We start from the raw sequence: 17,930 nt of genomic DNA, 5'->3' as shown, positions 1-17,930 counted from the left end.
TACCACTGAAAAAATGACTAGAGGCAGATAATAATGATGTCTACATCAACAGATTGTATTTTCCCCAGTAAAACTGGGTCCATGGCAAAATTCTAGCAAGGATTCACAACAAAATGACTGATTTTGATGTAAAACTGTACTTCTCTTGGTAAGAACCACGAATGCAGAGAGTAGAAAGGGGCAAACAGACACTGCTTTCAATAGCTATTACAATTTCAGAAAACAATAAAATATGTTAATAAGGTGCTGACATTACATTATTTTGGGGTTTATATCCCCTTTAACTTTGGCAGCTATCCATACATATAGTTATTAGCTAATACAGATCAGGTACATCGCACACCTATAAACGTGGGGCTGGATAAATGAACAAGCAACAGCCCAGACTCCTGTTCTCCCCCCACAACTGGATTTCCAGCGAAACAAGAGTAAAAGGCAACGTTCCATTAAATGGCCAAATCCGTCTGCAAATTGATGGTATAATCGTGGGCTGCTGCGAGGAAATGAAGCATGTTGGCAGTCGTACATGACACCGCTGGAAATCGCCGGTGCCTGCATCTATTGCAAAGTAGACTGCGACTGATTGGACAGAGGGAGTTGCAGGGCACGGCACATAAAATCGCAAGTAGTTTCGCTGCGCGTTCAACAGGCGTCAGGCAGGGAGAAAGAAAGAGGTGCTTAACTGAGGGCATTGCAGAGAGGGGCAAGCACACACACACACATATACACACACACACACATATACACTCACACACACACACAAGCTAAGCACACTCCTCCTCTCCCTCCTCTATTCCAGCTCATGGACAGTCGCAACAAACTTCATACCGTGTGTGCTGCCCCTACACGCTGCCACTTGTTAGCTTCCCGCTGCGGCTGCCACCTGCCTCCCCACAACCGGACCGGGCAACGTTACGCACGGCAGCTCCACTAGCGCACAATTACGCGCAGTTAGTTTAAAGCGATACAAACACTTATTGTCTAGTGGGCACAAGATAAGAGAAGATGGATCAAGACACAGATGTCCGGAACGATAGCGAAGGGTTTGAGCTGGACCCAAATAGTTCAGAAGTGCCATCAGCTGTAAAGCCACTTCTCGGAATTGGCATTGACAATGTTATCACTCTGGTTGTGTTCGGGATGATATTCGCTCTAGGGGTGCTGGGTAATTCCTTGGTTATAACGGTGCTGGCTAGAAACAAACCCGGGAAGCCCCGCAGTACCACCAACATCTTCATCCTGAACTTGAGTATCGCAGACCTGGCTTATCTGCTCTTCTGTATCCCTTTCCAATCCACTGTCTATGTCCTGCCAACCTGGGTGCTGGGAGCCTTCATCTGCAAGTTCATTCATTACTTCTTCACCGTGTCCATGCTGGTCAGCATCTTCACACTGTCTGCCATGTCGGTGGATAGATACGTGGCCATAGTTCACTCCAGGAGGTCATCTGCTATCAGGGTGTCTAGAAATGCCCTGGTGGGAGTAATTGTCATCTGGATCCTCTCCATTGCCATGGCTTCTCCAGTTGCTTACAACCAGGGTTTGGTTTATAAGAACAACCAGACTTTCTGTTGGGAATCGTGGCCAAATGCCCAGCAGAAAAGGATCTATGTGGTGTGCACCTTTGTCTTTGGATACCTGCTGCCTCTTCTTCTTATTTCCTTTTGCTATGCCAAGGTAAGGTATTATCTCACTGCTTCATTTACATGGTGGGACCACCTGGGTATGTGGCTCTCCTTACTCACAACCACTGGCAGCATTTGCTTCTGCCACACTAGTAAGAGATTCAGCAGTTCTAAATAATAGTTATTACCATATATCTCCTGATGTAGTTAGTATGCTTGGGTACAATACACTGTACTTTGTATTGTATCTCTTTGAGTATAATGATACATATTACTATTAGGTGATCCTACATATAATGTGCTGTCATTTATAATGGATATCCTAATATATTCTTTATTGGCCCTTGGTATAATACACTATAATTGTATTTGTATCCTAGAATATAATGGCCCAGAATTACTATTGGCTTTTCTTGGGTGTAATTCACTATATTGAATTTGATATATTAGGATTCATTGACAATAGTTGCTATTGGCTGTAACTGGATATAATGCACTGTAATTTGTATTTAGCATCTTCGGATATAAAGGTACATAGTTGCTATTGGTCGTCCTTGGGTATACTGCATTAATATCTGTATTGGATGCCACCAAATTTGTCCAGGTCCAGTAACTCATAGCAACTTGCTTTTAAACAAGTGTTATGTAAATGTTACCTGCTGATTGGTTGACCTGTAGAAAACTTTGCTCCTTTTTTTACATAATGCATTGTCTATGAATTTTATATAGCAAAGTTAGAACAGGTATTGGCTGCCTCTGGGAGCAACATTTAACAATTACTGTTGGCACTCTAAAGGTGGCTATACATGGACAGATTTAAGCCGCCGATTAGAGGCCTTTAAACTGATTCGCCACCATATCTGCCTGTGTATGGGCCCCAATGAGCTCCCTTGACCGATATGTGCCTGAAAATTTGGCAGGTGTCGATCGGCAGGTTTGATTTTCCCATTGGGTCGGGGTCAGCTTCAGCTAATTGATGCAGTTCTCCCTCAGAAGGCTCCTAAACCTGTCATTGTAATTCTGTTGTTTGGCCCTAGTGCAAAACAATTCAATAAGCCCCATATCGTCCACCTTAGGTAGGCATATATGGAGAAAGATGCACTCGTTTGGCCACCTCACCAAACGTGTATGGCCACTTTAAGTACAGTGGTCCATAATTACTTTTAATAGAGATGATAGTAATATCCTTGGATAATAGTCCATAGAGGGTCCTGTGTTCTATAATGTTATGTTACAACTTTATAATTCAAATTAAATGATAATTTCTTAATACACCAGTCTCCATATTTTGAGTCTGTAGTTATTACTGGCACTTATTATTATTATTGACTATCTCAGAATTATCAGTCCATATATATAGTTATTTCTGTGTATTGATAATTCTGTAGTTAGTAATGCCTGTCTGGAGATAATAAGGTCCGTTGTTAGTATTTGCTGTCTCAGGACATATTATTTCATGGTCAGTAATGGAAACCATTTGATAGAATACTCTGTAGTTAGTATTCAGTATCTTTGTAGAAGATAAATAAGTAATTAGTATTGATTCTATACTGATACTGGTAATTCAGCAGTTAGTATTGGCTCTATCTGGATAAAATAGTCCAAATCTGGTTCTGCTGTAGCTGTACTTTGGGTGTATGGTATCAGTCCATAATTGGTCTCTAGTTAAAAATTATAGGTGGCAACATCATTGTAAAAATATGTAACTGTAAATTGTCAGGATATGTATTTAATAAATATATGCTGATCTGTTGCTCAGTGTTTCCAAATTTTGCTTTTGTCTTCCGGCTGTGCCTCTTACCTATTTGCACTTGTTTTATGCTGTGTATTTATCAGTTCATGGCTTAGAATTGCCAGCCTTCAGCAATAAAACACAAGCAACAATTTAATGGATGCACAGTCCCATCCTTATCTCACCAGACAATGGCTCTGTTCATGATATATGGCATTTCTCTACATCCCAAACAAATAATGACGGGAGACCTTACAAAATAAGATACAAGTTAACATCCATCAGTTATAGGCGCAGGTTCTGTTTCTCGGAAGAGCTGACAAGGTCAGTGTGGTGCAGGCTTCTTCTTGGCTACTTTCTTTCATTTGATGAATCATCTAATAGTTTGATGAATGTTTTTTTCTCCTAGGACTGAATAGAGAACAATTTCAGTATAGGCGTTAGAGCCCATGACACAACACTGGCCTTATTATAAGATGAAGTTTCCTATTAACTAAGTAAAAGGAATCCTGTAGCTTTATGTTTTGTTTTTTTTACTTAACCTGCAGATAAGGACACACACTCAGTGCAGACCGGTGCATTTACATCTGCCATGCTATTCTCTAATGATCCCTCATGGAGTACAAGTGTAAATGAATATACTGATTCTTGCTTAGTGTTCCAGGAACATGTCCATATTAATGTGCAATATACCTATCGTTGAGTATGCAGGGTATTACTATTGCATGGGATTTGTAGAAAATACCTGCTATGTTCATGTGGCCTCTTCTCAGAGAAATGCATGTCAATAATTCATTCAGCCAGTGAGGTTACAAAGGACATAAGTCCATCAGGGTTCGCCTGCTAAACCCTCTTTATCCCTATTCAAACCATATAAAACAAAATCCCCAGAAATTCACCTTCCACTGGATAATTCTCAGTGTGTGTGAAACACCTTAATTACCTTAAATCTAAATGCAGATATCTCCCTTTACCAAATATTCTAATGAATATAGTTGCTGAACATTGCTGCTCTTGTCTGAATAAATACGATGATACGCCTATGAATTAAAAGATAGGAAATATTGCTGAATTGTTGCAAATAGCTATATAAGGATTAAAACAAAATTGGGGTTGAGGGTTATGTAAACTACAGAAGAGCCTGGACAATACTAAGTATGGCAGCCATATTTGTAATTGTAGCCACTTTCATATGAAGTAATATTTGTAGTTCTCTAGCTGTATTGGAAATATCCCATCATTCACAGATGCATTGGGTTTATTGCAGCAGAATAAAATTTATATTAGGCCACATGCCAAGAAGACTTGTCAACAGCTTTGGTGTTGGGTGTATTTCTTCTGCAATAATAGAGCAGTATAGTCAGAGCTAAATGACATATTGCACTGCAGAGCACAACATGGTTTAGAGCTGAGAGTTGCTTTAAAGCCTTTAAAAACATACACCTGTGCCTGGGGGATAGTTGCACCACTGGGGCACATAGCAACCAGTCAGATCTTTGGTTTTATTTTTTTTTTCAATAGACTGATCAAAACATATTGATGATTGGTTGCTATGGGCAACTGTACTTGCGCAGTGTATCATCTGCTTTAGGCAATGAGCCCCTTTTAAGAAAAATATTACAGTAAAGGCTGCCTTTCTTTGCCTTCATTCTATATAGGGATGGTTTTGGGATTGGAAAGGTAATGTATTTGCTCTAGGCTTTTTGGCCAGAGAAGGTCCTTGGAAAAACTGAAAATTGCATTTTATCACATTGTGCATTAACTGATATTTAAAGGAACAGTAACACCAAAAAAATTAAGTACAGCTGTATTTTACAAAGCTGTTATCTGCTATGTAACTCATGTAATTTAGCCCTAATTCGGTTTGAATAGCAACCCCCATAGCTACACAGCAGCTTATTTATATAAACTATATTAGTTTTTATATTAGTTTTTCTGAAGCAAACACACAACTATTACATGTATAGGGCAACAGTGCATTTTATTTGAATACTTTAAACACTTTTATTTTTGGTGTTACTGTTCCTTTAAGTATTTACATGACTGATGTCACAATTGGTGCTCCATCTGTTGTTGAATTACTACTTTAGCTCTTGCTGTTGGTGCATACACCTTTTCAACACCTGCTGGAAAGCCATAAGATTGATATGATTTATGTTGTTTAGGGGGCTGTGTGGCATGTACATGCAGGGGTAGGGTCAATCCAAGTAAAAGGGGTCAACCCCACTTTCCTGGGCCCCTCATAGGGAACATTTTAGCAGAAAGAGAATTGGAAAGTGTAATAATGCATCAAAGACATCCCTACCAACTGCTCAGGTAACACATGTAACATTAAGGAAGGCATTTACTAACACAAAATTTTTTCAAATCAGATTTTTTGGCACAAAATACGCTTTTGTCATAGAAAAAAAAAATTAGATTTTTTCTGTGATTTTTTTTTTTGACAAAACCGCAACAAATTTAAAAGCAACAATATGCCTTCTGAAACCTGCCGAGATCATTTAGAAGTCAATGGCTGATGTCTGGAAGATTTTTCTTTGCTTTGTGGTTTTAGAGGTTTTCGTTTTTTTTTTTTACACTGTCGTTTGTATGACAATATACAAAAGTTGTGTTGTTTTGTGTGACAAATCGATATAGTCTCAGTTTTTATTCGTTTGTGCTTTTTCAGTTTGCATCTTTTGATAAATGACTGGCATTCATGGAAATAAGTTTAGTCTTGGTTTTAAAAATCTGAATATTGAATACCGAGTAATATCCTATAGAAAAGGACATCAGTCTAGAAAAGCAGGAATAGTATGAGAAGACTTTATTTTTGTCCAGATTGTGGCCCTTCAGCTGTTGTTAATATAAAGCATTAAGGAATATTGTAAAACCCAGGCTTAAATAGTGCATAGCATGGAGCTTCATTTATTAAGGCAATGTTTCTGCTGTTATTGAGCCTCAGCTCCCGGAACCTCCTGCTGTTAAAAAAAGCTGAAAAAAAACTGAAAAGCCCTACTTTAAATATTGAGGTCTTATAAAGTCTGTTTCGCCACAGGTCCCATCGTTACTAAATATGACACTGTGTGTAATGAGGTGAGACAGACAAAACTTTCACTTATGCTAGAGCAGAATGCATCATTTTGTTGTAGTTTATTCTGTGCCAGAATGTAAAATAGTATTCCAGCTATATTGCATTCCAGATAACAGCAAAATTAATTTTAGATCACGTATTTCAATAAAATACTGTGCAAAATAAAATCATTGCATGCTAATATGGCAAGAGATTTTGCAGCTGAAGTAGACTACGTAATCCATACCTATATATTTCATGCATTCATATATTTCCATCATATGTCCAGATACAGTATCTGTCCCTTTTATGGCACCGTTTAATGGATATAAAACCGCCTAGACTCCGAGCAGCAGTAAAGCATTTATTTTGATTTCCGGATAAATACACATTAAACAGGAGTGAAATAAAGCCAAACACAATTTATTCACGGAAGACAGATTCCTTTCTATTTTGGATGACCGTTTACCCAGTCGAGTGGAAGTTAGAAATACAATCGTTTCCAATTTGAAAAACAGCATTGATCGGGATATTTTTATAGTTCTCATAACTCACTGGCTGTAAAGTGATAGTTAAATACAGTTATGGAATATAAAGTTGAAGCAGGAGATCAGTAAATAATGATGTACAATAAAGGAACAAAGAGATCCTTAACCAAATACATTCATTTTGCACAGCAAGCAGCCATGGGCAACAAGTATGATTCAGTGTTTAGTTTCTGAATCCGGAATAAATGTCCTTTTTGTGAGTAATATGTACCCATGATTATGTGCAGTTTCAAAGTTTATAATTATCTACACAAGACCATGCCATCTGACTTTGGAAAATAATATTTCTTTGTCAGGGTGCCAGTTTCCATGCATTGTCCTTGGGGTATGAAATGACACAAGATGTGCAGAATGAAATGAAGATCCATAATATTGTAACTTATGTTTAGTGCACACACTGGAGCAAAATGGTGAAATTCAACAGTAACTTTACAACCCGCACTGTGTGATATTAGGGTGAAGACACATGGAGCTACTTACTAGCAGCCTCTTGTCATGCCTACTAAATGCCAGGAAATACATTGCCATAGACAATACCAATAATCAGTAAACTATCAGCATTATCTATTTTAGTAGACAAGACAAATAGCTGCTACTTGTAGCTTTGTGTGTCTTCACCCTTATACTGCACTGTGTTATATAGATAGTAATTCAGCTTAGACTGTAAATTATTTCTGCTGAGGCTGTGTACATACGGGTATAGGATCCCTTATCTGAAAACCCATTATTCAAAAAGCTCCAAATTACGGGAAGTCCTTCTCTCATCTCAGTCCATTTTAATAAAATTCACATCTTTAAAAATCATTTCCTTTTTCTCTGTAATAATAAAATAATACCTTGTACTTGATCACAACTAAGATGCAATGAATCCTTATTGGTAACAAAACAATCCTATTAGGTTTAATATGTTTAAATCATTTTCTCAGTAGACCTAAGGTGATGGTGATTCAAATTATGGAAAGACATTCAGAAAACCCCAGGTCCTGAGCATTCTGGATAACAGGTCCCCTACCTGTTGTATAATAGTGTCTCTAATAGTATATCAGGCACCACAATAGTGGTATTAAATGAATAGAAAAGGACCAAGATCATATTCTAACTCTAACCTCTGCTGATTAAGGTAAAGACATTATGAGGGTAATGCAATTACTCATTAAAATGTCCACCTCTTTCTTGTTTGTTTTCAATAAGACACTATTGCCAAAGTATATAATGTGAGAATTGTGGCTTGTTAACACAAATCAATGCTTTGCTACAAGTGTTAAGGATCCACTGATAATGATACATCAATGCATTACACCAAAATAAATTAAACAGACTTGTATCTGAATGAACATCACCCAGTTATCAAGGCTTTGTATTCAGAAGAGAGCAATTCTTGTATTTAGTGTTGGGAGCTTGGAATCTACTAGCAATAATGTCAAGGTCTACTTGTGCATTGGAATTTACCCTCACATAGTTGTTTATTATCCTTTTTATTCCAACAACTGAAAAACATTATTGTGTATTCTAAGTGGGAAAACCTTGTGTGGTATATCCCAAGGTTCAGGTTATCTTTGTCCATCTAATATAAATAGCACTTCAGAATTAATAGTTAAGAGAATTTCATAAACATGTGTTGTACTAGCACTGTGCGTTGATACATACGTCACTAAATTATATCCCATATTACTAGCTGGAAACTATTGTTTCTGTGGCAACATCTTTGTTAGTTCCAGTGGGTAACAATGTAATAGACATACAGTAACACATAAGGAATAAAAACCAGCATTAGGGTTGTAACCTTGTGGCACAATATTTAATTGAGGTCAACTAACCTCCTTAGATGAAAAATTACTACATTAACAATGTCCAATGACTGCAAATGTTATTGAAATAACAGTGTCAAACCAAATCCTAATATGATTATTCAGACTTGAGTTAAAAAATTGCATCACCAGTAAACAAACATTTATAATGGGCAGTTCAAGCACTTTCATGTCACATTACTTTAACAGGTTCTGATTCTACTGATCCAATCCTGGATGTTCTCATACAACACACTGATCTTGAACATTTGTTCAGTGCTGTAAATTCTATAGAATGTCTATTAGGGCTTGTTAGAAAAGGCAAATGGAATGCACAAGGCGCAAACAAATATTGCAAAACACCATAATTCTTATCCATAATGCAGTGGGTTTCCCCAGAATTCCAGCATAAGGTGTAGATCCCCAAATAGTATACTTGTACTCAATTTACTGATGTATCTATGATTTCCCGCATCATGTTGTTGACTAACCGCACAGTTTCTAGCACAGATGTTTGTGGTGTAAAGCTGGCCATACACGTAATGATTTTTCCTTCCTTAACAATCAATGTCAGTGTTATCCAACAAAACCTGCACTGAACGTACATCTAGTGATTGGTCAGGTTTAAAAATTTTCATCTAAATTTATTTTCCATTGTCCAATTGTTTGCAGGACAAGCAGGAAGTTTTCCTAGCTTCAACTAGACAATATTGCTTGAAATGGTAATTTTTGTTGATGGACAAATCGTACTTTTAAACAATCATTTCAGGATAAGCTTGGTCCCACAATAATGAAAATATCTTTTAAAAGTCTTATATATAGCCAGCTTTAGAGAGAGCGGTATTCACTAAGCGCTTGTAACTTGGTGCAACAGGCAAAGCGAACCTTGGAAGTAGCATCTTCTCAAGGAAGGTGGTGCCTCCCAGGATTTCTTATTTGGTTGCTTAATACTTTGCACCTTGTGCCCTTATAAACAAGGGGTAGGTAGCCCACATTTTGTGCAAGGTGCATGTTAATTGATGCATGGATCTTTGTGAATAGAATATAAAAATTTGCGGAAATTAACAAACAAAATCGCAGAAAATACGCACAGTTCTAAAAGTTAGAAAAAATGTTTTTTTTCCATTCGGACTCAATCTTACTTTAATGAATAGGTCCATACGTGTGTGTTTTTCCAGCCACATATTTCCACATTCAAAAAAAATGTTGGAAAACCTGAAATCATTCACTCTTTAGGTCAGTTGGGTCTTAGGTGAAAAATTTGTGTGGAGAAGTTGCATGTAATTCTTGTCTAAAAGTGTTCATTGTGTGACAAATTACTCATTTACTTCATTGTGTGGCAAATTACTCTTTTTCATGGGGCTTTATTGTCATCATCAGAGATGTTTAATCTCTTGTTACACACGGTGAGCCAAGAGAACCATGGGCTGTTGCTTTTTGCCAAAAAGATAAAAAGAAAAATGAGCACCAAGAAATACACTCACAGGATGAAATACTTTTAACTGTTTCTCAAGCTAATGAAGGCAGCACTACCTGCAAGGAGTTTGAATGTTCTTCCAAAGTCTGCATGAGCTTTCTCCTGGTACTTTAGTGTCCCCCCCCCCCTCCCAATACAGGCAGGTTATCTGGCTTCTAATAAAAATGACCATAGTGTGTGCTTGTGTCTTAGACTGTAAACTCCACTGGGACAGGAATTGATGTAAGTGATGTATAATCTCTGCTGTCAGAAGAGCAGTGGCAGAGATGCCATTCCCTGTATACAGTAAGTGGAGGAAGGGTATTAGCCTGTCACTTTGCGTATGGGGCAGATTTTGGCTAGAAAACACTCCTGTCCATTTTTCCTCAAGTGGAGAACTAACATAGGGGGGATTTTCTATCGGTTACTTTTTTCTAGCATTAGAAATCGCTGAACTTTTCCGAGATTTACTATGTACTACTTACTCACTTCTTAATAAAGTACAAATGAGAAAATATGAAACATTAATAAATCTGCCCCATAGTGTGACATTCACCATAAAGTAAATCTCTATCCCTTGCACAAAAATACACACAATTTTAATACAAAGTGCATTTTTTTTATTTAGTCTTTACGTATACAATTTGTATTCTGCTGACATTATACCCAAACAGGATTAATTTCTATATTAATTTTGATAATTGAACGTGGTGTTGAAGCATTTACTGATCCTATCTTAATTATCTTTTAACAGCAGATTATTCAGTTCCCTTTCTGAAAAGCACGATGAAAAATGCATTTAGGCTTTAACCCTCTATGTCTGAATCAGTCCCTGGTGGTGGATTTCTTTCTCTGTTTGTTTACTTAACATTTCATAAGGAATCATTTCTAATTTCTGATTAGAAATCTTTAATCAGTTCTGGCTAATATTCCTGCTGTGTGTGAGAACATTGGAAATAATGACATGCCTGATATTAAAAAAAAGTTTCAGCTTTCAGTAATTTACAACTGTAACCCGCAAAGACAGACCAATGCAGGGGGGGGGGGGGGGCAGTGGCCCAGTGATATTGAAAATACTGTATTTGGCTCTACAGTTGTCCTCATAGGCATGTACCAGTCTGGCCTCCCTCTTGTCCTAGTTTTGTTAGCCCAATGATAACACCAGTTGGGGAGTTAAATCTCCCAAGAGTAGAAAAAGAGAAGAAGAGAAAAAAAATGACACTGGTGTACCCCACTTAGAACCCTACTCTAGTTGGAGGACACACCTTTGATAAATTCTCTAACCCATTATCCAGAATGCTCGGGACCAAGGGTATTCTGGATAAGGGGCCTTTCCATAATTTGGAGCTCCATACCTTAAGTCTACTAAAACATCAATAAAACATTAATTAAACCCAATAGGATTGTTTTGCTTTCAATAAGAATTCATTATATCTTAGTTGGGATCAAGTACAAGGTACTGTTTTATTGCTACAGAGAAAAAGAAAATCAGTTTTAAAATTTGGAATTATTTGATTAAAATGGAGTCTATGGGAGATGGGCTTTCCGTAATTTGGAGCTTTCTGGATAACGGGTTTCCAGATAAGGGATCCGATACCTGTACCTTGTACTTGATCCCAACTAAGATAGAATTAATCCTTATGGGAGGCAAAACAATCCTATTGGGTTTAAATGATGTTTAAATAATTTTTTAGTAGACTCAAGGCATGGAGATCTAAATTACGGAAAGATCCCTTATCCGGAAAGCCCCAGGTCCCGAGCATTCTGGATAACAGGTCCTATACCTGTAGTAGCAAAACAATTAGAAGGAAAATATTTTAAGCCTGACTTTGTCAATTTTTATTCTTAGACTGCAGAAATATATGTGTTTGAGTTATCTGTCCAAAATCAGCTGTAAAAAAGCAGGGGGCACAGGGGCTCAGGTCTAACTGGAAAACAGTGAGCAAATTCTCAAATCCACATCAATCCATTTCACTTTTTTTAAAGCCGAAGGCCTAATGTTTGAGCTGCAGCTAGAACAAGCTGGCTTCTGAACAACAGGATATTGAAATTATGCTTTGTTTTTTCCCAAGTGTCTCTTAGAAGACCCTGGTTTTATCTAGAGTGCCACTTGTTTAGTCAGAGCTCAGATTTATTTAATTTTTGCTTTATTTTGTGAAACCGCTTTGATGTTTAAATAAAACACGGATTCTCACTTTACAGATTTTGTTTCCAAGACCAATAGGTTTTAGTTTAAACAACAAATGTGGCTTGGCAAGATGTAGAAAGACCACATCTGCTACAACACTGCTGTCCAGCTTCCTACACATTATATTATAAAATGCAAGTAAATTTGGATGAGTCTTTCATAGAATCAATTTCAGACTTCAAAACATCGGGCATTAAATCTACGTCTAGAATTGTGAGGCTGTAAACATGTTCATAAACTTTCTCCTAATCTATTGGTACTATATCAGCAAGAGGACAGTTGTTCTTGTTATTCCAGGTCAGTAACTATCTGGATTTCATGCTGGATCAATAGTCTAATTTTACCTAGAACTTTTACCTATATAAACTTGATTACAGTAGTGATATTAGTGTGAATAAAAAAAAAACATAAATCAATCAAGTTTAACCAAACCTTTTATAAATTTGTCCAAATGAATGGAAACAAAATCCTTAGCAGGCAAAATTGTTGTAAGTCTAAAAATGTTCAATTCTACTTGTGCATTATGCAATTTTTTGTTAGCATTTGCATAAAAAAGAATGCCGATAGTACATGTTTGAATGAAGTTTTTTTCATCTTGCAAAAAAAACGAATTGATTTTTAATAAATCTGACCCTACATTTTTTTTCCTAGAGCAATGCAACACCCAAAAAATGAGCAAGAATGAATTCGCAAAACACATTAAAGCCGATGTGAGGTTTTTTTCCTTGCAAAATTCACTGAAGTCAGTGAGCATTTTTTGTGGGTTTTTTCACAAAGTACATTGAAGTCATTGAGCTATTTTCAGGGTTTCTTTCCCCCCAGTATAAAAATTGGAAGATAGCAAGATAGCAGCTACCTGTATTGTGGTAGATATCAGAATAGCACTCAATATTAAAAAAACCCAAGTCAGCTTGGGACTCCTCCAGTTACATGGGAGTAGGAGAAACAATAGCAGTGTTGGACTGGCCCACCAGGATACCAGGAACACTCCCAGTGGGTCTATGTGTAAGTGGGCCCTCCTGCTCCTGTCCATTTTGCCTGCTTCATGGTCATTCCCTATTTCTGAATGAAAACAAAGACAAAAAATAGATGGAAGAATAAATGCTAGCATGTACAGTAAATAAAATAGACTAAAGGTGGCCATACACGTGGCGATCCGACGATGTTTCGTACGACCATCGGTCGCACGAAACATCGTAAGATCCGCCACACACCATTCAGGGCTGAATCGGCAGGTAAGGAGGTAGAAACAATAGGATTTCTACCTCCTTCTGCCGATTCAGCTCTGAAGGGAGAATTTTGGTCAGGCGCCTTCTATGGCGCCCGATCAAAATTTTCAAACTTGTCCGATCGGCGAGTCGTCCGATATCGGCAGCTTCCTGCGATATCGGTCGACTCGCCGACATGCCATACACGCACCGATTATCGTACGAAACGAGGTTTCGTACGATAATATCGGTGCGTGTATGGCCACCTTAAGATAATAAAGAGGTTGGGTGAGGAAAGGAGGAAAAATAATTTGAAGAGTGGACCTATGGTCTAAGGTTTTTGTAGTGGGCCCCTGGGGTCCAGTCTGGCCCCAGTCTGACACTGAACAAGGTTATCTGAAAGCAGTTCTAATGTGTAGCGCTGGCTCCTTCTGAAAGCTCAGACTCAGGCACAATGCACAATGCACAGATGGCGCCTATTTACCAATATTACAGCTAAAAATACATTTGTTGGTTCAAAAATAAAATGTTAAATGGCAGACAATAACATTGTCCAAATGTAATCCTTAGACAGGCGTGGAGGATGAACTTTTGCTTTACTGCACATATTGAGGCTCATAGGCATATCTTGCCCCTGCAAGCTGTGCCGTATTTATAATAGGGCACCGTGGACCTGTGCCTAGGGAGGGAGGTTTTGGTGGGCGGCCCTTGGGTGCCTATATTCTCTTTCTTTTTTAAATGCCCCCAGCCACTCTGTGGAAGTGACACCACGTACATGCTGTAGTAGCTTTTATAAGGGCTGTATCAAGTTGTGATACAGGTTAGGTGCTGTCTACAGGCAAGAAACATCTTTTGTATAACAACTATTTGTCTGTCATCAGCAATCAGTGACCATGAATAGTTGGCATTTCATTGTATAACTATATCAGAACAAATAAAACAGTTACTCTTTGCAACTAAAGCTGAGTAGCTCGTCATTACTGGGATTTTGTAAGATAAAGACAGGACAATGTATTAGCACAGCACAATCATTGAAGTAAATGGCATTAAGAGAAGCCTATGATGCACAGTTAATCTCAGTCTATTTAGATAGCTTAAATAGAAAAAGGATTCATCGTGAGAAGGAGAGTAGTTAAGCCATGAATTTCCACTCGTCTGGTGTAAGAGCGGTTGTAAAAAAAAGTTGCCCCTGTTTAATGATGAAACTTGTGCAATAGTGAGGGCCCATCAGGCACCCAGATGTTTTATTGATGCAGCTATAAGGATTCACTATTTGCACAATTAACACAGTTGTGCTTGCCACAAGTGTGCCCTGTTTTAGTTTTTATTCTTTAAGCAAATATCTTACTTTATTAGTGCAAGGTATTAGTTACAACTAACCTTTTACAAAACTATCAGTAGTTGTGTTTCCCAAGTCATGCTGACTTCACCTGAATCAAAAGCTTCTTTTAAAGGAAAGTTACCTAAATTCTTAATTAAATACACAGTCTCTGGTACTTTTTATTTTATAATATATTCACTTTTATTTCCTTGGATAATTCCTGGTTAGGATCATTTTAGGATCCCTTCAGTTCCACCAAAACTAAGGGACACAAAAAGGCTTATTTACAACGTGGAAGGTAGCATGCAAAGTGCAAATAATAGGTGCAGTTGGTCATTCTTTTGCATTTGCACTGTGTCTTCCATGCTGTCAGAATAGCTGTAAGGTGGTGTTTCAGAGACCTGTGGCTAGCCCCATGAATACAGTGCTTCTTCCATTCTGCACCACTGTATTTTTGACAAGAGGTGGGGGGAGGCACATAGGTGTTAATGGACATGCTACCTGAATCAAGGTTGAAACCTTTCTGTTCCTGACAGGGGATGGCACAGGTGACATCAGGGGAGATGATGTTGGTAGTGGGATGATAAGGTTTAGGGGACAGGCTTGTGATGTCAGGAGGCAGGGGCAAGTCAATCAGTGTAGCACTTGCCTGACATGCACTTGATCTTGCACTTCTTAATTAGGTCTTTGTGAATGACCTCTTATATTTATGCTACGCTGGCATTTAATACAGGAACTACGTGCAAGTATGTTTCCACTGATAGTGCCTTTAACATGCTCTTGTGGCCATAGTCTGATGTTTTCAAGTCCCCTGCATATATTTTTCAAGGATTTCAGGCAAAAGGATTTATAAACTGTCCCATGATACTGTTTTCTTACTGCTATACTTACAAATTGGCCAGTGCCCCTAAAAAAATTACTGCATAATAGAAATATAATTTACTTTTAATTTTGCCTGAGGTGAAAAAATTGCCTAACTGAGCTCCCTAATTGAGCAATGCCCCACTCTCACCCAGTCCAAGCACAGAAGAGAAAATTGGGAGGCGATGGCTCTACTGTCTCAGGAGCAGATATAACAGAATCAGTCATGTACCTATTTCTCCAAAACTCAATCTTTAAAATGTTTTTGTTTTTTAAAGGCTATAGTGAGGAGGCTCCTGATGTGGGGCAAGTGCCCCAGCTCACACATTATCAACATGCATGTAATGTAAGATCATATAACATTCACCAAAGTTATATGTATGTGCATAATAAGCAAGCTGGGGAACTTGCTTTCTATGTGCATATGTATTTCCCACCATGACTGCCTAAACTGGGAGCTCCCTACTAGTGCAGGTAGCGTAACAAGAAGGGGGTCTTTCCTTAACAAAATATTACTGTTTTTCGTAGCCAGAGTCCAGACACTATTAGCTTGCACCAATTTTTATTGCAAAATTGTTCAAATCTTCCACACAGACAATCTTTAGTCAGAGAATATTTTATAACCTGGGTTGGATAAGCAGTTATAGAACATGTAAAATGGTTGCTAAATATTCACACTAAATGATAACTGATACAGAGGGTAGGGGTTAAAGGTCAGCTTCCTGGAGCTACAGGGGGAGGTAAAATGCAAAATATATAAAGAAACAAACTAAAGTAGAAAGCTAAAGTTTTGTGTACACTTTCCATCTTAAATCTTTATATTTTGCTATTATCTAAGCATATAATAAAGCAATCAAACCCAATAAATGGTGATTTGTGTACTCAAGGGATCTAACAAGAAAGAGAGAACAACAAAAATATGCACAGCAATACTGGTAGTAGAGTCTCTTAAGGGCACCTTCCTCTGATACATCAGTCTTGCTGCAATCTGAAATCAGGGTGCTGAGTCATTAGGTGAAGGGGAGTGTTCCACCATTAAGTAAAAAGTCTAAAGAAGACCCAGGTAGTGTCACGTTAGGTCTCATAGCCAAATTGTTCAAATTAATTTCTCTGTCCTTTTGTAGAACAAGATCACAGGTTAGGATTAGCCTCTTGGCACTACTTCCAAGTCTGAAGAACAAATCTCCTTTAACAAGTGGTTCAAAAGCACATTTAAAGATGTCAAATGTTTTTCCATTGACGATCGTAGAGTCGGCTCCTTGAGGAACCACATCAATGTTATGACTGAAGTTGAAGTTTAAGCAAGATGTTATTCAGATCTTGAAACTTCAGATTGTCTTTTCCGGCTATATTTGGAAAGCTTGCAGTCTTTTAGATAAAGTGTTTTTGATGGATTCTGGGCTGCCATAGCTCTGTTCTAGACATTTCCAAGCAACGGTGAGATCTGCAGTTACATTGCCAATGTAAACTAAATTCAGAGTCCAATTGAGTTTTGAAGATTGGGGCTGAGCCACTGAATCGGTAGACCCAATTCTTGTCCAGTTATAATACCAAGATCTGATATGGCAGCCTAATATATGCTATTCCAGCCCCTGTAGTTTTTTTGGTTGTTTTGGTTTTCAGACTTTGAAAAACTAGTGCTAGTGAGTTTATGGCGAGCCATGGCAATAGCTTTTATTCCAGTTCTCTCAGGCTTTTGGCAAGGGGCTGCTGTCTAAGGAAAGCCAGGCCTATTATACATATTTGTTTAGAATGATTTAGGTAAGTAACTTAATGCAGAAGCATTTAACATAGGCTTAAAGCCTATTGCCATTGGGCAGTACAGTGGCTCAGTGGGTAGCACTTCTGTTTTGCAGCATTGGGGTTCTGAGTTCAACCCCAGCCACAGTGCTATCTGCAAGCAGTTTGTATGTCCTCCCTGTTTCTGTTTGGGATTCTTCCAGGCACTCTGATTTCTTCCCACAATCCAAAAACATATATGTAGTTTCATTGACTAGATTGTTAGCACCTCTAGGGCAGGGAATGATGTATAATCTCTGTGGAAATGTGTTAATGCTATATAAATAACAAGGAGGATCACAAATAAAATAGTGGGAATGTGTATCTGCAACTGTGTTGTAGTTGCCAGGTAAATGATTGGTCATGTGTGATA

At 38.1% G+C, this 17,930-nt stretch overlaps 1 protein-coding gene across 1 annotated transcript in view; it reads left to right on the top strand.

The window, feature by feature from the left end:
• The first annotated feature begins 892 nt into the window (after nucleotides 1-892).
• The window catches only part of galr1 (galanin receptor 1), a 72,985-nt gene continuing 55,947 nt past the window's right edge, over nucleotides 893-17,930 (top strand). The window contains 1 exon segment of the mRNA NM_001113883.1: nucleotides 893-1,677. Within this exon segment, the coding sequence (NP_001107355.1) occupies nucleotides 1,006-1,677 (672 nt within the window). The 5' untranslated portion in view covers nucleotides 893-1,005.

This window comes from Xenopus tropicalis, chromosome 6 (assembly GCF_000004195.4).
Source record: "Xenopus tropicalis strain Nigerian chromosome 6, UCB_Xtro_10.0, whole genome shotgun sequence".
NCBI classification, from domain to species: domain Eukaryota; kingdom Metazoa; phylum Chordata; class Amphibia; order Anura; family Pipidae; genus Xenopus; species Xenopus tropicalis.
Note: the sequence above shows the minus strand (reverse complement) of the source record. Positions and strands in the feature narration are given on the sequence as shown.